Here is a 23,288-nt window from a genome sequence, read left to right as displayed (position 1 = left end):
CTAAGTCAGTAAACACTCCAAAAGTTTTTTTGTTATTTTTTCCTGTTTTACTGATTAACAACACATTACTCACGCTGTCTATTTATCTGGTAAATAAACATAATTATCTATTGTATCACAGCAAAGAGAACAAAAATGAGCATTTTTCTTTTGGAGTTAGAAGAGCATCCATTCCCCACTGTCCTCTATGCCTTCGTGTAGTGCTTTTACCTTCCTTTGCCTGAGAGTTGCGATGCAGAAATAGGTACCGTAATGCATAAGTAATTTGATACTTGGTTTTGAACAAATTTGGAGATGTGCTACCATAAATGGGATTCCTTGTGAGACTAGGGGACTGGCTCCCACCACTGTCCCTATCACATCTGTCTTCTGTGAAGTTCCAATAAACAGTTATTTCAATAGACTGATTCAAACCACAGATAATCCTGGCAGCTATAACTTAGAAAACCTTCAGAAAGTATTAGTAGAGGAATGTGGCACAGGTCCCACCTCTTATAGCAGCATATACCACGGTTATGTGGATACTACCATATAGACATCTACAGAGCCCAGTGGCAGATGCTGCTGTGGTTAATGAAATGATGTCTCTGTTACCAGCAAAGAAATTTAAGATCTGGTTGTGTTTGGGCTGTGGTTTGGAACTGAATGTTGGCAAAGCTCCTTGAGATTTAAGACAAATTTCTTACTCTAATTTCTATTTTGCCTCTGTTGTGCTATACTTACATGCTTCTACAGAATTATGACAACCTGCAATACTGTAATCAGACTGTCAACTGAAGCAAGTTCTAAATGAATTCACTTCAATCCATTATGTAGGAGAAATTACTAGTTATTCTGCTGCTTTCATGGATTAGTGGTCTGTGACAGTAAAACTGAGAATAGTACAACACCTGACCATCTCCATGCTTACCTTGAACCGCTAAATATTCCCTACCCTGAAAAATTATTTCCAAAGCTGGATTTCTCAAGAGAGACATTTAAAAATTGCACGCTAATTGTCCTGTCATGATTTACCACTTTATGCCAATTGTTCTCATTGCAGCAAAGCTCCTTTAGTCAAACTCTGTCAACATTCTTGATGTTTAATACAATTTTTAGCTGAAAAATATGAGATGAACACCTTGGTAACACTAAACAAAAATACAAGTTCCTTCCACATGGTTTTGTTAGAGCAAAATACAGATTAGGAGAGAAAAAAAAATTAGAATGATGAAATGAGCCTTAATAACCTTTTTTTTTTGGTCAGTTTCTTCCTTTTTACTTGTCAGCTGTTGCAAAACTATGAGGAAGATCACTCATCTGGACTGCAAAGCTAACAAAAGCTTTCTAAATTGTTTACGGGTCTTCATCTTAACTTCTGTGGTGAAAAAAAAACAACAACAGCTTTCTGTTGAATGTGTTTAATAAGCATTTGGACAAAATATTTATGGTAAGCTATAAAGAAAATCCCATCATCTCATACCTATGTGCTTCAAAAAGTTGATGAGGATTGCTAAGTGGAAGACTTTTGTGCTGGGGAGAACAGACTGTTCTCTACAATCCTTTCTAAAGGAACCCTGAAGCATCAACAATGGAAATAGAAGTTAAGAAAAAGATGTTTTTGTGAAAAATACAAATAAGAGGATCTTTTTTCCTGGTAACAGCCATTCCTTTCCAGATTGTCATTGTCTCAAAGTTTGTCTCCCTGAAACAGACCACCAGAGATTCAGCTGTGACAAGTATGTTCTTCACAGAAATAGAGCAGTCTCTTTCCTGCTGATCTGGCAGTTCAACTCTCCACAAAGCCCAGGCTTCCCAGACCTCCCAAGCCAACAGGAACACCACTCTCAAAGAATCCTAACCTCCCAGTCTCCTTTACCTTTCAGTCTTCCATCTCCTCAGCGACCCGCAGCCTCTCTCTGAAGCAGGAGTTAAACTCTCTCCAGGATATTTCAGTTTCCTCTCATTTGTTTTTAGGATATGACAAGGATGACCCTGCTTACAAACACTTTATCAAAATGGGAGTTTGCTTGATTCTTCTGCATCATTTTTCTGAAGAACTGAAAGACTAAGAACAAGATCTTTGGTATGTGTAACATGACACTACATTATGCAGTTGGCATTTCAGAAGAAGATAGCCATTAATATGCAGACAGCACATATGAAAAATCTTTAAGGTAGCAACATTGAGGACTTTGAAACCATACTTTTATTTCAAAACTCAAGTATGTGATACTATACAGTACAATACCAGCACACTGGTGCAAAATCTTACAATGCTACAAATATAAATATGATACACAAAAATAGTGTTCTTTTAAAATTCCTCTTACTAGAAACATCTGTGCTGTGCAGGAGAAACAATAAAACGTGTCTTGTTAAAACAAAAAAAATAAATATTGCACCTCAAGAAAACTATTTCAATATTAATAGCATAAATAATAAATCTATTTCTTCTTATCTGATGTGATCTTTGAACACAGAAGTTTGTTTTTTTTAAACATGTTGCTGTTTTTTTAAACAGATAAAGAAAATTAATATCCAACAGATAAAGCTACATCTAGAATAGGTTTTGATCTCAACCTAGTTTCCTATCAAAAAAGGTGTCTTCATTAATTAACTGAAAAATGTAAGCAAAAATATTTAATGTGCTGTTAGTCACCGTGATCTGTTATTTTTAGTGGACAGTTTTCTCCAAGCAGGTATAAAAAAAAAACAAACAAAAAATATATATATTTTCATCAACTTAATCTTCATCTTTTAATCCCCATTGAAATCCCTTGCCTCTTTCTGTCCATTCCCCATAACAATTAATAACTTTGTGGCTAAATTACACTCGCCTTAGACATTGAAGTAATTCAGTTCTAATCAGTACAACTACTTACGGAAATTTGCCCTTGTGCAGAATTCCAAAAGAGAATGAAGACCCTGGTCACACACTGACCAACAGAAACTTTGCACATGCCTAACATTAAGCAGTTGTAGAGTCTTATTGGTATCAATAACTTTCTACATGTACTTAAAATAGGGTGTTGGATCAGTATCAGTGCAGAGGTGAATAAGAGCAAATTAATTCAATTAGAGGCAATTCAATTGTTAACAATTTTTCCTCAGTACACTAACATATCCACTATCACAATCAAGTATGTGCCATAATTTTTGGCATAGTAGATTCTGAATCTTCAGGACTATTTACCCAGAATTTTTATTGCCTTATTATGTTACCAACACTATTTCTAAAGATTTTTAAGTTAAGGAAGCTGGTTCTAATAAACAAGTATTGAAAGAGCCACTGACAAGTTTCTTTAAATAACAGAAATACATGAAATGTCACAGTAGTTCTTAATAGTTAGATGCTCTAAACATATACCAAGTAATTTGCAAGAAACTCTCTTTGGTCTTATTCTTTAGCAATTACAATATCAGACCAAATGACACTTTCCCATTATCCTTTTTGAACTTCCTTAAACACTCTACTCTACTCCTCAAAACAACACAAAAATGTATATATATATATACACATATACACACACAAAATAAAATAATAATAATAAAAAAAACAAATCTACCAACTGCTTATGGATTTACTTACTTTTCCCCGCAAAGTTGGTAATGGTCTACTTCCCCCCCCCCCCATGTATTTTTATTTTAACAAAGATGTAGCTAGAGATGCAAAAACAAAAATTCACCAGCAGGACATTTGTTACTAGTGCCAGACACATGAATTAAATTTCTGATTGCTTTAGAAACCTGTTTTCTGTGATGGTTAGCTTGAGTTTCAGTGTTTACACCAAAAGAAAATAAGCCTACATTATCTGCATCTGAGCTGAAATTACAGTACTTTATAGTGTTCTTATTTGTCCGTAAAACAGACCTGTTAGTCAGAACATGCCAAAAGAATTAAAGACACAAGAGTGTAATTAAGTGCCACACTGATTTTGATATTGTGGTTAGATTCAAGCATACAGCTATGGAAGACAAACATAGTTCATCTTCAATCAGAAGTGGTGTTCGGCAGGTACATATGGTATACCTTGAGTGACATACATTTTGGTCTCAATCCTAGGCATGAATTTCTTTTTTAGGATAATGGTTTCACCCTTTTGAAACTGCTTATGTCTAAAAATTGCAGGTTTTCATATTACTCGGTAGCAACTCACAACTCCCAAACAGGCAAAACTGTTGAAAAATCTGGGCAAAGATTAATCTGCCATGACCTGGTAGTTTAGCTTTGAAAGTTTATCAAAATAGTTATATACTTGGCATAAGATTCTGAAAATTAACTACTAAAACATGCAGTGACCTCTATGGTCAGCACTACTTTCACAGGCACCTGTACGGTTTGGCAGTATACAGAACTATGTTTCTACTGCAGATCTCAAATGACATCCATTTCTAATATTAGCAATAGGTCCATTTACTGTAATTATCCTAATCTGTGATTACAGACAGGTTTGAAGATTTTTTTTTCTTTTTTGAGGGATTGGACATGTTTTCCATATCCAAGACTGATGTATATTGGACTTCAGCAACACATCTAATTGTCTGAACAATTACTTTTTGCTGTAATGTTTAGTGACTGAGTGGCATAAACCACACAGTTATTCAGATAAGTAGCAAAATTTGTTATGAAGCATGTCTGTGATACCTCAGAAGTTCCAAGATCCATTGGACAATATCAACTGTACTACCTAGACCTCATTTTTGGTTTTGTTGTATATCCTGCTCAAAAAAAGAGGTGGTCCCATTCTTAAAGTATGTCATAAGAGGTACTTAGTATTCCATTTAAATAACCATACAGATAATTCCTCTTATGAAATTACTGTATCAGCAAGGCATGTGGTCTGATAATTTTAACATGACAGAAGGCCTTCTATTTCTACCCAATTATAATGAATAAAAACATTAGACTTTTAAAACGCAAACGAATTAAATGCCATTAATACTTGAACAACAACGACAACAAAACCCAACCAAAACACAAATTCAGGAATTGCAAAGTAAAGCACTAACTGCAAATATAGTTTTAATGATTTTTCTTCAAAACCATAGGAGAGATGTCAACATCTTCTGCAAGTTTTTCTTGCTGGTTGCTGATTACTGCCACAACCTTATCATGATTCAATATTACTTTAATCACATCAGTCATTTACAGTAAGAAGACAAACATAATTCTTTACCAAATTATCATTTTGGCAAGCTACGTTCATAACGTATCCCCAAACTTTGGGGTGAAATAACCCACTTGTGCAACAGATGACATATACCAACCATAAAGATGACTAAGCACTACCTTTAACAACTGTGTTCTAATACAGTGCTTTCTCTGGTATCATAAATACATGTTGTTCGTTTATTATTCAGTGTGTTGCTCATGTTGGAATCCTGAGTTCCACCATGAATATTGATGAACAGCAGAACAGCTGGCTTTGCCTTCAGGTCCCTCTGATATTTCATCACAGGAGTTGTATGAATGGTAAATTCCCAACACCACAGCAAAAATGATTATCGCAGCCACTACAAGCCATACCACATTCCAGTGTTTACACAGTTTGGGGTACAGAATATATAAATAATTAATGATGACTTCAAGTCTGCTGTAAAACAAAAAGGAAAAAGTTATATAGTAATATTAGGCAAATCAATTACCTTAAGCTTTTAAATTTGAGATGTTTCATAGATGTACTGTGCATCGCTTCTCTTCCAAAGACAAGTATCTTGCCAGAAAAGAGAAAGAACTTAAGTTCTTTCAAGAATAGCTGTATACTCAAATATGGGTGATATTTGCAAGATGACTGTAGACAGCTACCAAGCCATAACCTTGGCTTCTAATTCTCCCACCTGTCAACTGGCAAATCTCAGAGCTTGATACAATTTTAAATTCTGCCTTGCTCATAGCTTGCTCAATTAGGCTAAACATTATAACATATTCTAAACATCTCCTCCTAAGAGTTTCATGACTAGTGAGATGGCTGCCCTTCTGAACATGACTGAAATTTCAAATTAACAGATGTTTATAATCATAATAATCTGGGACTGAGTCCCTTGGGATCATGTAGAGATCCCTACCTTATCTTGGGTTTAGACATATTACTTGCTTTGGCCAGTATTCAACTCCTCTGTCATGCAAAAGTCTCTTTGCTTTTAAAAATGCAGGAAATTGCAGGTATATCAAACAGGGTTGGTAGAACCACGCAGGATACAATCAACTCTAAAAAAGCTGAGAATTTCAGAAAAGTTTTTCAGTTAGGCACAAATGCTTCAGGTATGATATGCAGAGGATTCAAGGGTCCATACCATACGCAAAGAGTATTGGGTACAGATGAATGTAATAAATGTGTCCCTCTGCTGAAAGGCAGGCTATTTTAACTCCAGCATAATGTTCTGCAGCATTTATAGAGATTCTAGAGGGAGCAAGCATTTGCCTCGCGTCCAGCATAGCTGAGGAGTTCATGTTAATCTGCATTCAGCTTGTAGATGTACTGAAAGATTCTTAGGTGAATAGACTGGCTCGGACCTTTTGGGAATGAGATATGACACAAATAGGGGCATCACATTCCTGAATTACAACTTTCGTAAGACAATGCATGTCTACTGAGAGATGCATTTTAGCATCTAAAAAACTTTTGTGGATTTTTTTTTTTCCTCAACTGCACTAATATCGAATAAGCCATTCTGTGAAATTAGTTCTTTGCAAAATCCTTCCCTAGACTGGAAGAAAACATGCTAAAATAATAGCATAAAACATACATGGTTGAGTACCACAAATACAAAGTGGCTCTTATAGTATGGACACATCACACCCGTGTCTCACCTGCTTTTCATTTTTTTTATCTCATCATTTTCACTTTCTTCATACTCATCATGACTTTCTTTTGGTGTCTCTTCATCTTCTTCCTTCAACTCCTGAAGTTCTTTGGTTTTCTTCAAGCCTTCCTGATAGCTTTAACACAAAAAAAATTTCTTAGTCTAGCCTGCTACATAAACATGGTCCTATGTAAAGAAAAATTAGCTTTACATTTTGTCACGTACAATAAAACACAGTGTTGCTGCAGCACTCAAACAAGAGAAAAGATGAGCTAAAGACTACGAATATGCCACAGAGCCACACTTCCTTAATAGAGGATTATCTTAGTTCTATTAGTAAATCTTGCAAAAGCAACAGAGGATTATCTTAGTTCTATTAGCAAATCTTATTTTGCAAAAGAAAAAAGGTTATAGTCCTTAGCAGAGCACTATAGTAGAGTCTATAGTAAAGGTGTTAGTGAGCATTTCTGCTTATTTTTATTTTAATCGTTTTGACCACCTACTCGTTTTTTTTTGTTGTTGTTGTTTGTTTTGTTTTTGAGAATAGATAGAAATCAATGCAAAATATAGATGACTTTGGATCTGCAGAATGGGATCCGAACTTTTGCCTCCCTATACATAGTACTAAGTTTTTTGCTTAACATTTGGAAACAATAGATGCCAAAGTTGTTAATTGCCCCAAAACATGCTGTGTAAAGCAATTTGTCACACAAACAATATGACTTTACTGCAAAAGTTGATGTCTACTCTTTGTTCATTTCCATGTACACCTTTCAAAAAAAGCATTTTAGAACGTTGTTTTGGATTGTCCTATTAGGAAGCTGAGTACTATCAACATATGAACACGCATCTAACTCAGAATTTCTAACTGCTCTCCCCCAGACTGGCTAACATAAATAATGGATGAAAGTGAACAGCCACAATGCAGATACAAGTGATGCTCACTCACATTGCTTCCCATACTGCTTCAATTGTGACCATCTTCTTGGAGCTTATATCAATTATGTTGCTTATTTAGCATTTAGAATCACACTATAAAAAATATATCTGGTAGCACATGTTTAAGATTTAGTTCACATAAAATATTCCCACCCTTTGTTATATGCTTCCTCTTCTATCTTGGCTTTAGTTTCAGGATTGATCTCATCCAACCCACTCTGTGTTAGTGCAGAAGTTGAGGTTTCACAATCAGGCTCTCCATTAGTCTTTCCACTGCCAAGACAAAAGAAACAGAAAAAGCAAAAACACCACTGATGAAATGTATTGTATTTGGAGTATACTACTGCATAGGAACAATTCAGTTTGTGTGATTCCTGATTCTGTAATGATCAATCCATAAGGATCTCTGAAGAAAAACTAAAGAAAAATCTGACATTTGATAACTTCTTTTTTTTAATTGAACCAGTAAGAAATATTAATACTTTTTCTTTTCCTTCAGGATTTCTGTACAGCTTCAAAAGATGACCCGAATCTGGCAGAGTTCTGTTGAACCGTAACAACCACTGGCAATGCTTTTTGCCATAGTTCATAACTTTTGTTTTCCCACTTGTTGCATATTTTCATTTTTTGTAAAGTACAGAGATAAAACAAGGACATAAGATATTTTTTTTCCTTTCTCAGCACTAATCTAAAGTATGTGAAAGTCAGTATCCTGTACTGACTTGTGATCTGAATTCTTTTAAACTTTTAATTTGCACAATATTTAAAGCATCCTGTCAAACTTTAGTTCAAATTAGTATTTCAGATATTGTATTGTGATACTGTAAACAGTCTAAACCACCAAAGTAATAGTATTAATAATTAAAAAACATCACTGATTTGTTACTAAGTAAGTTTTACTTCTGAAACATCAGCAAGCAGCTTCCTTAGAATGTGCAACATTTCTCGAAAGAGCTAATTATTTGGAAAGGTGCCTGACAATTTTATTTATGCTTTCTGCACAGGTTAGAGATAAGAATAAAGTGTACACACACAAGGGTTTGCAAATGCAAAAAGACTTGTATGGTAATAGTTTACAAAGATCTTGTACAACAGATTGGATATGCTTTCTGTTCTCATCCCAGTATCGTGTTTTCATATCATCCACCTTTGTGGATCTTGTTGCAATTTATAGGTTCTAGAAAAATATAGACGTTGAGGTACTGGCTTGTCTAACAGCCTGAAAAAAAAAAAAAAACAACCCACAAATGTTTTGTATCTCTATTCTATACTAAAATTTCAATCCTATTGCTTTAATTTAGCTGAATGTTTACATTTACATGTATACTAAGAAATAATTACTACTCAATTTAGTCGTTGTTTTGACTTCTATAAAATTCTGATGATCTAGCATTATGATAAGTTATACTTCTTAATTTCATTTTCTTTATTCATGTAAATTTTAAAACCTACATGACACTGGATATCATAGTATTTCAAAATACAATTCTTACCAGCTGGCCATATGTTGAGAAGGCAAGAGCAGAAGAACTTAAATTATGCTGACAGTAAAATTTAAGAACGTGCATACCCAGGGCTGTTCATGGCCAACTTTAGGTACAGCATTAATTAATTCCAGGAAATATAAAAAAAATCCACAGGTATTATATGTAATACTCTTAGTTTTGCTGAGTTCTAAAGCTAGGCCCTACTCAAATATGTAATCTCCTGCTGCATCTTTTACTTGATGAGTTGCAATGACTGTTGGATCATAGCAGACTAGATTTAGTTCTGCTTCTAAATTCTTTGTACGTAAAAAAAACCCAACATATGATGATATAGTATAAAATAGTTACCACACCTTGGAATCAACTTGAGTCAATAGTGTGCCACTGATTTCCATACCTTATGCCTTTGTATAATTTCTGTCAGGAAAGATTGAAATTATACGAGTAACAGTTTCATTTCATACTAAGATTCAATAGGTAATGAAATGACATAGAGAAAACTCACTTCTCTAGAAGTGCTGGCAGAACAGGAGTAGATGTTAGATTGCTCCTTCCATTGCCTGGTGATTCAGACTGTAAGTTGAAAATGAGCAATAAATGCTGCATCCATGAATCAATTTCAAATGAGTCTTCAGTAAAATGACAAAGTCAATGTGCTACTTAGGTTTTCTTCCCATACCTACCAGCAAGGTATCTTTAATACAGAGCTCACAAATTACTCCCTCTACCCACAATAAACACAATAAATACTGGATTTGAGCACTATAACAATTTTTCTGTGGCATTCCCTTCTACAATGATTTTTTTTTTCCTCCAAGAAAGTATTAAGTCTATTTCTTTGTTATATATTGATCACTAAACACTAAACAGTAAAACAGTCCCTTACACAACAGAAATTACCTTTGTCCATCCCATTCATTAGGACATAGTCAAATTTAACCAATTAAAGGGTTTACATTTTTTAGTAACTATGGCTTGGCCCTATGCAAAAGTGTTTTAAACAAGCCTTGTACCTTTCAACTGTGGGTTTTACTTACTAGGGATGGCATTGAAGGTATAGGTGAAGCTGTTGGTGACTGACCAGGAATGTTCAAGGAGTTAAATTTAGGAACAACTGCAACACTGACTCGCCTCCGAGGCATATTCTAGGACAAAGAACATTATTTTTTTTCTGTCATACAACAAAATAGGCCAAAGAAAAATTCTGAAAGTTAAGAGGTATGTCAGGTATGTATGTTAATGTCAGCAAGAAGACATTTAAGAGAGTTAGCAGCAAAATTATGGTAAACTGCTGTTAGGGCTGTGAACATCCCCCAAACTTACTATCTACTAGTACTTCTATCTTCCTAGTACTATCTGGCATGGCAAGTGCTTAGTGAGAATCAAACTTCTGTACAGGGAAGCTTTGCATTTTTTTACTCCACTCTGAAAGCCCAATAACATAAGTGACACAGGAGGCATATTCTAAACTGTCAGTTCTCATGAAAGGCTATTATCTTCGGTTAAGCCAGATACTTACTGATACTGGGAAAAATACCAGAAGACCGGAAAATAATGAAGTTACATATGATACTCTTCTCTTGCTACGTACCTGTTATGATATACTGTACTCACCGGGATATAGTGCTTTTTTTAGTTTTTATTTTTAATAAAACTACACATTATTACAGAAACAATAACATCCGTTCCCTCCACAAAAGAAGAAAGCTTTCCCCCCCCCCAGTCTTGAGTTGTTAGATATTTATCTAGCATCATGTGATATTGCTTACATTTCCCAAAGACCATGGAAATCCTTCATATGATAAACATATGCTAGCTTTATACATTATATTATAGCTCAAGTGTAGATCATATAAGTCTGTCACTCGGTAAGAAGCCAAATAATTTATCTATGTTATACAAGTAGTGAAATCTATGCATCCCACTGAGTAAAAAAGCAAACAAACAAACAAAAAAATACAAGCACATATAGCATCTAACAGCATCATCTTACTGCATATCCAAACATTTCTAAGATTCTGCTCTAGGTAACTTGACAAAAAATAAGTTCAACAGGTTTACCGAATATATACATGGGATCACCTACTCTACGATCCTGGATCTAGACAGGACCAATTTTACCTATTCATTAATGACAGAGGCACACCTAATGTACTCCTCACGAAAAGGAAAATTATTCCTGCTCAGCACTCAGAAGTGATAGGAATAAATTAAATATAAAGAAGTACAACCCAAATAAAAATATGAAAAGAAATACTAGACTCAGTAATGCCTCTGACCAAGTTTCATAATGGCCAAACCAGGACTTAGGTCTCTCAAATAACTGGTTATTTTAGGAGGTTTTAAATAAACTTGGACTCCAGGAACAGGAAGTTTCAGAGATATAAAATCGTGGTCTTGTTAATGTTATTAATCAGTCAAGTTAAAACAATCTGAAATAAGCTCCCCTCTCTCAATGCTTTGTCAAGAAAAACAAGATATTCTGATGGCAACTGAAAAACAAGCTACACTTAAAAAATTATTATTGACATCCATCTTCTGAACATGATATCATACTTAAGATAATTAAAATGGTATGTTCCTGGAATCCCTCAAATAGAAAGGTTTGATCCAGTGTACTGCTTTTTCACTGAAGAACTAGAGCAATGCAAGGGACCTAAGACACCTTCTGCAGCACCGGTATGTGGCCTGGAATATGACTCTTCCTAAATAAATATGTCCCTTTATGATTCAAAGTAGGCATTATTGGTATTCCATAGAGTCATCCTTAATCAGACATGCAAAATTACAAAGCATTTACACTAGACTACATGAATAATATTGACAACTAACCATTACTATATTTTGAACACAGACTATAAGATTGAATGTATGTAGACAAAGAAACTTCACTACATAAAATGTTCACTTAATTTTCTTTGTATTGCAGAAATACCTTTCCAACAGTAAGAGACATGGATCTAGATGAACGAGGTACTCCATCTTCTGCATAAAAACAGAAAAGAATAGTCTTAGAATATATGAGTAATAATATCAATAGAGCCCTTGCTTGCATTTCAAGCTCAGACATACTATATTTAGTCAATATCTGTAGTGACTGCATATTTATCTGTCATACAGTTCTGGCCTCAATTTCACCTGTAGAAGATATAATAACTTAAAACAAACAGAAACAAACAAACAAACTCAACTCCACAACACATACAAAACAACCATTACTATCCTGACTTATTAGATAAAAGCCTACTATTTTCCTCCTTATGTAGGTTTTTCCAAAAGAAAATATTCATATTTGAGGTTCTGGCAAGCTAGGAAAGATAAAGTAGAGGAAAAAAAAAAAAAAGTATTTTGCAGTAATAAAATTTTGCTATTAACTGTAATTTCAGAGGTAGCTGTATTAAAACTGCGTAAGCTTTGCACATTGCACATTTACACATACATTAGAGGCCAATAAAAATTTTATTGGATCTCATCAGAATTTGATAAGTGACAGTGATTTTTAAATTACCGTACTGTAGCATTAAACATTGCTTATATGACATATTTTAGCTGATATATCTATAATTTTCTAAGTCTACTTCTGTAGAAGAGGTTTCATGATACATCACTTATCATTAATAGCACTATATATCTCTCTGTACACAGGCAATACAAACTTTTTTGTTGTTTTTTTTTTACCAGATGCACCATAGCTTCTGCTAGAATTCTGATTGGCAAGTTTCTTAAACTCCATTAGCTCAGCATGATCCTTTTCATATGTTCTTTTTAGATTTTCCACATACTGCATCATTACCTCTGTTGCCTTTGACATACGCTTCTCCTAAGGAATAAAGGAGAGGATTACTCAAGTTACCTCTACACTTCTCAAACTTATCATTTGCCTCTATGTGCATGACCCCTGTCAGGACTAGACCTGGAGTAACTGTACATAAGAATATTGATATCTCAAAAGACTACAAATTCCTAAGTTTATTAGAACACAAACGCATTAATATATATCCAGAGAAAATCATCAATTATTTTGTCAAATATTTATATACTACCTGTGTGCCTATATGATCAGTTATGTGGTATACATGCCCTTGCTTTCAAACCTTTGAAGGTCTCACTGGCATCAGCTTAGTTACTTCATTTGGCAGAGGTAACAGTTTTGAGCCTAGGAGGGTATTGCTGCGTTGCCACTTATACTTGCTATACAACTAACACAGCTTTTCATAGTTGTCTGACTTCAGCTATTGCTGAGGACAGGTTATTGAACTAGCTGAGCTTTTTGACCCACAGAAGTTTTCTTTTTTATGCCACACTGATGTAAAATGTTTCTTGTACTGCAGCTATAATTCTGAATAATATATATGCTCCTATTGTGCACATTATACAGTTTCATGGGTAATCTTCTGTTTGAATTCTATTTCCAGACTGAAAAGGTATCTTCTCTGACACTATAATAAATGTCTTTAATCACCCAAAATGACATATAAAATTCAAAGGGCTCATAAAGCCTTCAGCTATGTCTGGGAAAAAAAGACAGTAAACACATACAGCGAGGATACATTTGTTAGATGCCAGGATTCTCTTACCTGGCGAACAGCTCCAACCATTTCAGCACGACTAGATAGCCTAGCAGCTAAACGCCGCAGAACAGCAATATCCTCCAATAGCTTCTGGTAAGCTTCTCTGTGTTCATAGTGATGCCATAAATGAGCTGAAGACTGAAATGAAGATACATAAGCCTTGCTGTGATGTCTTGACACTCTTAGGTCAGGTGAGCTGGCCTGAGTCACAGAACCGGTGTAAGACATGTCCAGGCAGAACTACGCACAGATGAGTTCTTAGACAAAGAGGAACACCATCTCTACCACCAGAGACAAACTATCAAGTGCTGCTGACGCTGCTACTGCAGTCTCAGAAGGGGGCTTTGCTGTATATTGCAGGCACACCTTTCAAGAGGTTAAAAATGGCTGAGCACACTTGCAATAGTTCTCCTTTCGAAATCAGTTACGAATCATGACTATCTACTTATGAACTTTACAAATACCAAGCTTATTTTAAGTACTACTTAAAAGTGATTCCTGAAACTTGCTACATTTTGTTTGCTGGGCACACAGTGTTAAGAAGGCCATTTATGTTCTTTCAGATCCAAGACACTTTAACCATATTGAAAATAAACCAGATGTTGGAGTCTCAAGAAATCGAGAAGTAAGAGAGTAATAGAAACCAATATGGCCTGTAATTCAAATGGCAATTGCAATTTCTTAACCATTTTTCATCTGTCAGTACACACATTTATGTACTTGATTAATACTATCACTCTGATAGCTCAAATTTAATAGTGAAAAGCACCGAAGCATATGGGATTAGTCACCAAAAGCAAGAGTGAATTTAGATGTTTTATTAACCAAAGCATTAATGAACATCTCTTGATTGAATTTGAATTGAATTGATTCCATTTTCTACTTGCAGAAAAGACTGATACAAGAAGTACTGATAAAGTTTAGTTCAGACTTACAGACAGACTTAGTGTTGTTTTTTTTTTGTTTGTTTGTTTTTTTAACCAGAGTCAGTTGAGAAATCTCATTTGTAGTGCAAACCTTTGGTGTAGGAACACAGCTAAGAGAATGATAAATTTGGTGCAACAAGAAGTACAATGACAAAAATTTCTTAAATTTCCTCATGACTGAAGCCAGCGTGTTAACAAATTGCAGCCTAAATTTGACTGTAAGACCCAGGAAGGCATAAGAAAATGTATGCATGAGGAAAACATGCAGAGATTTCAGATTTTCAACTGGTTCTTGGCAAGTGTAAATTGCTTATTTCCTTGGGCAAATCTGAAATTCATGTGAATCAATCCACTTTCTCGTGAAGCTGGGTTTTTGAATAAAACATCAGTTATTACACGTTTGATAAAAAAAATCCTAAATACTGGTCGAACTCATTAAAACATTTAACATGTGCCTGTCCTACAGAAATGAAGATAACTTCACACTTGGATAGAAGCAAATCTAATATGGTACACCTTACACAGGAGCTGCCACATCATTTAATTGTTGGTTAGATTACTCCACTGTAAAGAAAAAAAACTTTTATATGAAAATGGTAGTTGCCACTTTGTTATAAAGTACCTTAAAAAGCTTGTAAAAGCCAGACTGCAGCTTGTGAACTGAATAAACGAGAGAAACCAACCTCACAGAAGAGGTGCTCCATTCCTTTGATCAATTCAGATGGCCACCAAGATGATCAAGGGACTGGAACACCTCTCCTACGAGGACAGACAGTGAGTTGGGACTGTCCAGCCTGGAGAAGAGGAGACTTAGGGGTATCTTCTCAATGTGTATAAATACCTCTAGGGAGGGTGCAAAAACAACAGAGCCAGGTTGTTCCCAGTGGTGCCCAGTGCCTGGACAAGAGGCAATGGGCACAAACTGGAACACAAGAGGTTCTGTCTAAACATCAGGAAGCACTCCTTTACTATGCAGGTAATGGAGCAATGGAACAGTTTGCCCAGAGAGGGTGTACAGTCTCCTTCCTTAGAGATCTTCAAAAGTTACATGGACAAGGTCAGGGGACAAAAGCAACGTGCTGTGGGTGTCCCTACTCAGGCACAGATCTTGGACAAGATGACCTCCAAAGGTCCCTTGCAACCTCAACCATTCTGTAATTCTGTGGAAGCTAATTACATCTGCCCCGTGCTGGTAACATGGTCCTTGTTGCGTATTTAGGGATTCTTTAACATGTTGAATGTAACAAATGGTTGTTACATAAATATAACAACTAGTTGTTTGCAGTTGAAAGAACACTTATACATTACTTGAAAAAAATTGTAGGTGTACAAAATATTATAATTAATAAACCCCTAAGATTTTACAAGTTGTTTCCGTTTGCTCTTTAAACAGGGAAAAAAGGGAACATCCACGAAATATTCCCAAGTGCTTTTTTTTCTTTTTTCTTTTTTCCTTCTAGTAACAATTGATCTGTACATGCAGATTTGGAATTCCAGGTGATACAAACTTTGTTTAACTGCATCCTTTCTCATCTGATATTCTTGATAAAGTAAATGGGAAAAAATTTATATTCTCCTAACTATTTCTCAAAGCTATAGCAACACTTCCTTGTAAGGTGCTATTTCAGTTAGAAGCATGCTATCTATACACCTCCTCCATTTTTGCACAGAACTGTGCACAGCACATAAGTTAACATATCTCAGAGATATATGTGTCGTTTCAGTTACAAAAAAAAAAAAAGAATAAATATAACCTGTTCCTAAGATTGCACGTATTCTTTATGTAATCCTCACTCTTTTCTTTCCTATACCACCTTCCATTACCTGCAGTTAAGATCTTTCAAGTCATAAACCTCTGGACTCAGGCTTCAGATCATTTCAGTATCTCACCTGATGAGACACCTGAAGGTTACTGCTGAAGAAGGTGGTCTTGCTCAAGAGAGCAGGAATCAGAGCTCAAATTGCAGTTCTGCATTCTATTAGCTTTGTCACAGGCTTCTTCCAATAACTGAATCTCAAATTTATAGAATTTGAAGCAGGGCAGGGCAACATCCTCTATACACTTCCAGCAACAGTGGCCCACCCTGGCAGAAAATGCGCTCTCAACTGTAGAGAATTACATAATGAGCTCAAGCAGCACAGAATGAAGTTTTGTGGCTGAATGTACAGTGAGTATAAGCAAGCACAGTCACACATTTCAAATGTGTGCGCACTTGAATGTGTGCTAGAGTTCAGAGAAGTATTTATTGTTGTTTTCTTACCGTAATGGCTGCCTTAAAGTTTTCCAGTTCCTTCTCAGCATTCTCTTCAGTAAGATTTCTCTCTCTCTCTGCTTGATTAATTCTAGATTCCAAGGTGTAACTATCATTTCTAAAGGCCAAGGAAAGCTGTACAAATACATTCTGTTTGGATTTAAAAAAAAAAAAAAAGGCATTTTTAAATAAGTGCCACTGTACTGTAATTTCCAGTAACAACTTATAAATAAGACACACATTTAACAAGCTTCAGTACGTAAATAAATATTGAAATAGAAAACTGAAAATATTTTAAAAAACAGATTTAAAAAAAATCACTCCTCTTTATTTTCTCTAAAATGTTTTCATGAATGCTTCTCTGGAAGTTCAGTAGAGCAGAGAGACAACGACGGAAGTAGCCTACCAGAAGTATCAGAATCACAATGAATCTGTTTTCTAGCTGGACTTCCTCCAAGGGTCCCCAAGGTTTTTAAACAGATAGTCTGTGCAGAGGAAATCCAGGGATGAGCTCACCATTATCATTGTTTTACCTAAGGGATAAACATCTACCACCAAAGGCAGAAGATTAAGTGCTAACATTTTTATTCTCTCGAACCATGCTTTTACAGATTGTTTCTTTCTTTACCAGATGCATTTATTGCTTACGATTAGTACTTTGTGAAGAATGAGTCACCAATAGCTCCATTTGATTTCAGCTATGTAAATAAATAATTATTCTTCACTGGTACATTAAACAAAAAAAAAAAGGTAGCAAAATACCAAAAAACAAAGCCACCCAGATAATGGGCAACCTATAAACAATTTCTTGGCTAGAACTGACAAAGTAAAAAGTATGTCAACTAACTGCAAAATACAATTGAAAATCATACCTAAGCTCCTATTGGCCAATGGAAAAAAAAAAGCAATTAACTAATGTGGTTTCTGGTCTCAGTTTCAATTTTTTCCTAGCTTTACCATATTTATAATATTATTTTAAAAAGTAGAAACAACATTATAAGATCCTTATTATATATAAATTTATTACACTAATTTACAAAACAAATGTATATGCTATTAGAAAGAATGCACAAACACTTTTACTTAAGTCTTTTAACTGTTTGTGTTGTCTGGGGCAATTGCCCATATCACATAAAAATGTTGTTTGAATTGAGCTCCATTTTTTTTTCCTGAAAAATATTTTTGGCAAAATATCTGATTACCTAATTCTAGTAACCACCCTTAGACTTACAGTAGCCACTTAAAATTGAGGCACATGGAATTAAAGACAAATTTAAATCAGGAGCATAACCAAGATTTTAACTAATTTAACTACAGAATAAACATATATTAAGGGATAAAATTCACTCTGCATCACTGAAAGCTGTTAAATGAATCTTTAATCAAGAGTTACAGCTTGTGTTATTCAGAAGCTTAGACAAGAACATATAGCAATGGTACACTTGGTGCCTAAACCTACCATTTTAAGAACACACTTACCTCAACTTCTTTTTCAGTAAGCGGAGGGGAGCTAGAAATGAAAACAAAGAAATTAAGATTTTATTAGGTTTGTCTCTCTCTCTCTTTTTTTTTTTTTTTTTTAGCAACAGCACAGAATCACTTAAGTATTGGTAGAAATATACCAAAGTTTCTGGCAAGTGCAAACATTTATGTATATCTGCACTATATTGTGACAAATTCCAAGTACAAGAGCAAGACAGAAATTACACTTTTGGAGTTGCAGGTGATCTAATACACTAGACTTGGGGTTATTAACTTCACCTATTTTCCTTCTTTTAACAGCTGAAACCTCATGATGATGATCACACAAAAATCACAGATGGGTAGAATTCAAAACCCAGCTCCCTGTATATAGTACCAACTTGCTTTAGCTGTTTTGTTAGAAGTTTGCAAACTTAGCTAATTATTGTTAGCTGACAATGAATGACATTAAGAAAACAGGTGCTTGAGTTTTATCATTTTTCTACCCAAAGAATGATTACTAACTGTACAAAAATTAGAGAAAGTTACCAAAAACTGGTTTCATAGTAGGCCATAAAAGAAATGAGATAGAGAACAGTATACTGCAAGATCTCGCTTTAAGGTAGTCATCCCATGTGTTTGAATTTACAGGTTCTTATTCCCTGCAGTTCTTCCCATAGTGCAGAGAGCTATTCAATTTTATGCAAGTAAAGAAAAAACATCTGCAAGGAATGAAAGGAGCTGTATACACAAATCCTAGTGGATGCCAGTGACAGAAGTTGAGATTGACATATCTATCATGCACTGTACAGTTCCAGATATTAGTTGTCATATTGGCTGCAACATTAAACCCTAACGTAGAAGTCAATACATATGGCATCAATAAGCAGTTGATTTTTCTTGGTGGATAAAATATATTGATACTTAAAGTAGTGACTAGAAGATGGGAGGCCAATATGCCCTGTGTATTGGAAAACCATTTTGTGCCTAAAGCAGTAGTATTCATATCACTTCTTGTTATTCTAAAAGGAAGTCTACTAGAAGGAGTAGTCCTTCTAGAAAGAAGTTCAAGAGTATTGTTTTGATGTCTAATATGCCTTTTTTTTTTTCTTTTGTTACAGTTCTATTTCTCTCAAAGAAAAGGCTTATGCAGAAATTTGGAGGAATCTGAACTTTATTCTAATATAAAACAAAAGAAAATATTCTCAGTTTCCAAAGTAGTGCAAAATATGTAAGGCACGTGGTGATAAATGCTTGAGCTTTCATCCCTATGTTATTCCCTATGGGCTAGAGCAAAATACTATTTTCAAATTATGTCCTTTTTTTAAATAATGTTAATAATTTTAAACAAATCTCTCCCCAAAAAAGGAAAATTCCACTTAAATTCCGTCAATAAAATGTTCAACTTGGATGGTAGCAAACTCAGATCAGAGATTTGTATTTCTAGAAGTTTGGACAAACACATCGCAGGTATTGTCTCTTCTAACTCCACCTCAGAAGAGGTATGGACCAGAGGATTCCCTTGTTTTATTTACACTGCATTATGCAGCAATAGCTCTAGTTTCAAATGATCTCTTACATGGTTCTACACTGTCCACATGTTACAGATGTGTAAACTATTTCAGATTACATAAAGATAGAACAGTTCAGCTGGAAGGGACCTTCAAAGATCACCAAGTCCAACTGCCTTACCACTTCAGAGCTAACCAAAAGTTAAAGCATAAAGTCTCACTAATACCAATGATATCACAGCTCTGGGAAAGGTCCAAAGCCTCCAGTTCATCCCACTTGTTCCTCATATTGCATGCAGTGGTATACAAACATTTCAGATGTGCTCCTGAACTTGCAGCACTCCTTGGAGCAGCACAGATGCTCCCATTAGCCTTGCCACCCTCGGACAGTGAAGTACCATCCCTTGGTTTAACCTCAGTGTTCCTAATGGTATCTCCCTCCCACACTGATCCTAGTTTAAAGCCCTCTCAATCAGTTTCACTAGGTTACAGGTCATGAAATGTTTTCCTCATCGAAACAGGTGGGTCCTGTCAGGCCCCAGCAGACCTCTCCTCTCAAAGATTAAGAGGGAAAGAAACCCTTGAGCCATGACAGGTGCACAAGTAGGCAGTTATGAGCAGGTTGCTTAACATCTCAATGTCAGGGAATTTGCAAGTGAATTCTTCAACTAAGCAGGCAAAATGACAAACTTAATCTCACTGAAAAATCATCACTTGCAGAAAAACTGCTGAATTCTCTCATGTCCAAATTTTACCATATGAAAACATTATCTGGCCTCAAGAGATACTAACCCTTTCAGCATGATTTTATATCTGTAACAGCAATCCTGGAAACCAGGACTGGACAGACTGGTAACTAATCTGTATAAAAATTTATGCAAGTTAAGTTTCAGACTTTTTAAGTAGAACTTAGAAACTCATTTTTAAGTTTGTCAGCTACTGAAAGTTGGTGCACTCCCCAAACTATTCAGAAAATCTGTCACACATTTTAAGATGCGACACTTTCTCTACATATATGGATCCCCCCTGAATGGAACTTAATAAAGGGAGTTCACTGAAAACCATTAGTATGCCTTTCCCAAATCATGTCTTGCTACTTCTGAAGAGCTTTTACCTTCCTGGAAGAGATTTGTGCACACGTAGTTTTCGCAGCAATACATCAGGAATGCTGGGCATGACATCAGAGCTATTCTTTGTCTCTTCCTCTTCAGTGGGAGAGGGGAGAGGTGAAGGGCCTAAAGACATGTGCAGATAAAAATCTTTTTAATGTTATTTGAGAAGGTATACATTAAAAATGAAGTCATCATCTCACAGTCTAGTAGGACCTAACCTAAGCAGAGCCTTTTAAAAGTCAATGAGGATTTCATCCCACCTCTGCTGGGAACAAAAGTGGGATAACAAGAAGAGGTTCTCCACCCCTTAATGCATAACGTTACTTCCTTTATTGAGTAAGGATGCATCACTCACTCCTCCTGTCTTCCCTTTGAACAGAGGCAACAGGAGTAACCATTACAACTGTCATTCTTTATCTAGATAGAATGAAGTAATTTGTGCTCTGACAGTCTCTAATGCACCTAAAAATAACTATTGCATTTTTTTCTACAATTCAGACTGCATCCAAATTCATTACTGGAACATCTAACCTAGCATTTTTGCATGTGTGTTTTAGCAGTACAGTTAAATCATTTCTGAAAATTTTAGCTTAAATTTCGTAGAGTACTGTCATTTTATAAGGCTTTCAGTGTCACCTGCCAATAATATTTCTAGTATAATACACTATACTACAGACTTTATGCACCACTTATGATGAATCTACAGCATGTACTTGTTCACACTGTATTTTCTTTGAAACAGGACAAAAAGGTAGCAATTGCGTTCTCTACTTGTGTTACTTTCATAAAGACCAAGATATGTCTCAAATTATCTTTTTTTTTAAAATTCTTTTTACTTAACTTTTATTTTCATTTTATTTAATTTCATATATAGTATTTACCTTATCCTCTCCTCTTGCCATAATTTATGGAAGGACTCTCCTGTAGGAAAGTCAGGATCCCCAGTTTGATCAGAGACCTGGGAAGATACCTTTGCCCAGGCTTCCTGTTCATTTAGCATAACAGACAGGTTCTTAGATGTTCATAACTGTGTGAAGAATCTCAGATTTTTTGAATGTGGAGAACATTATCATGAAAAGCAGAAAAGAACAGTAGGTTCTTCCTATTTCCAGCTATGTTTAAGTTCTGTGCATTTCTTCTATATTTAAAAGTCTGATTATTTTCGAACCATTGTGTATGTCCTCACAGAAACACAGCCTAACACCACAAGGTCCCCAGCCTAACAAAGCTCACTTATCTAGACTTCTGTAGATGCACAGTTGTGTTTACTAAGATGATCACAATAACTTGGCATTAATAACAAAACATGATGGAGCCAGTATATTTGATTCATAATACTACTAATAAAGCAGCTGGCTACTTGCTATTGTTCAAGCAAATTTACAGCTCCACTTAAAAAGAAAAGGTGGCTTCTATGACAATGTAAGGAAGTAAGTCTCCCTAACAAACAAGCTAAGGATTTGACCCCTCACTTGCCTTCCCCATTGAGGACAAGGGTTTGACCTTTAATGTGCTATTATTTATATGAGTAGTAGACTTCAGGATGTTCATGATACTCAAGAGCTCTTGGTTGAAAAGCTGAATAAAATAATGCTTAGTTTTTTGTAATGTTTTCCTCTCAGAAGGTTCAGATTTGCCCAAATTATTTAACAGACCAGTAAAATGGCAACTATTTTACAATTTCAAACAAGGCCCACTAAATAATTTCTAGGAAACGTACTAGCAGAGCGACAGGAATAATACTACCACATATGAAAAATCCAAAGATACAAACTCTAAACACAGGTAGAGGACAAGAAGCCTGTTTTCATCTTGTCTCACTCAAACGGAAGATGAGACTGTTTTCAGAGGTAACGTGAAGCGTAATATCTCAGCCATCTCCCTGCGTAACAGAAGCTTTGAGGTCTTGTGAAACAGTCCCAGAGCATACAAACCATCACACCTCTCACATTGCATCCTTCTATTCCTGCTCCCCATGCATGAACCATACAGAGCAAAGGGCATGTTATTGGCTGTTGGATCAGAAGATGCATTCCTCTTTTTCCCAAGCCTAATCAACAGCCAAATCAAAAAACATCACTAGTTTTACTGGTCTCTCAGTCACCATTTACTACCCTCCCCCATGACTGCTTCAGTACGTCTAGTATTGTAATTGAAAAAGTAAGAAATGTTTTATTTTCTGTATCAGTTAATTATATTTAAAAAAATCAGTGTGTAACAAAGACACACTCCTTCACATTTTT

At 35.4% G+C, this 23,288-nt stretch overlaps 1 protein-coding gene across 39 annotated transcripts in view; it reads right to left on the bottom strand.

The window, feature by feature from the left end:
- Positions 1–2,170: 2,170 nt before the first annotated feature.
- The window catches only part of IRAG1 (inositol 1,4,5-triphosphate receptor associated 1), a 109,374-nt gene continuing 88,256 nt past the window's right edge, over positions 2,171–23,288 (bottom strand). For 37 of the 39 annotated variants that reach the window (XM_066997306.1, XM_066997317.1, XM_066997307.1 and 34 more), the window contains 11 exons: positions 21,048–21,168; positions 18,441–18,471; positions 16,971–17,111; positions 13,790–13,921; positions 12,891–13,032; positions 12,148–12,197; positions 10,250–10,357; positions 9,718–9,785; positions 7,879–7,998; positions 6,794–6,922; positions 2,171–5,576 (listed from right to left, as the gene is read on the bottom strand). In XM_066997306.1, coding sequence (XP_066853407.1) covers positions 5,336–5,576; positions 6,794–6,922; positions 7,879–7,998; positions 9,718–9,785; positions 10,250–10,357; positions 12,148–12,197; positions 12,891–13,032; positions 13,790–13,921; positions 16,971–17,111; positions 18,441–18,471; positions 21,048–21,168 — 1,283 coding nt within the window. In that variant the 3' untranslated portion in view covers positions 2,171–5,335. Of the gene's footprint in view, positions 5,577–5,668; positions 6,200–6,793; positions 6,923–7,878; positions 7,999–9,717; positions 9,786–10,249; positions 10,358–12,147; positions 12,198–12,890; positions 13,033–13,789; positions 13,922–16,970; positions 17,112–18,440; positions 18,472–21,047; positions 21,169–23,288 lie in introns of those variants that run through there. The other 2 variants (XM_066997338.1, XM_066997340.1) reach the window with 2 other exon arrangements.

This window comes from Anser cygnoides, chromosome 5, assembly GCF_040182565.1.
Source record: "Anser cygnoides isolate HZ-2024a breed goose chromosome 5, Taihu_goose_T2T_genome, whole genome shotgun sequence".
NCBI classification, from domain to species: Eukaryota; Metazoa; Chordata; class Aves; order Anseriformes; family Anatidae; genus Anser; species Anser cygnoides.
This window is presented reverse-complemented; position numbering and strand designations above follow the sequence as displayed.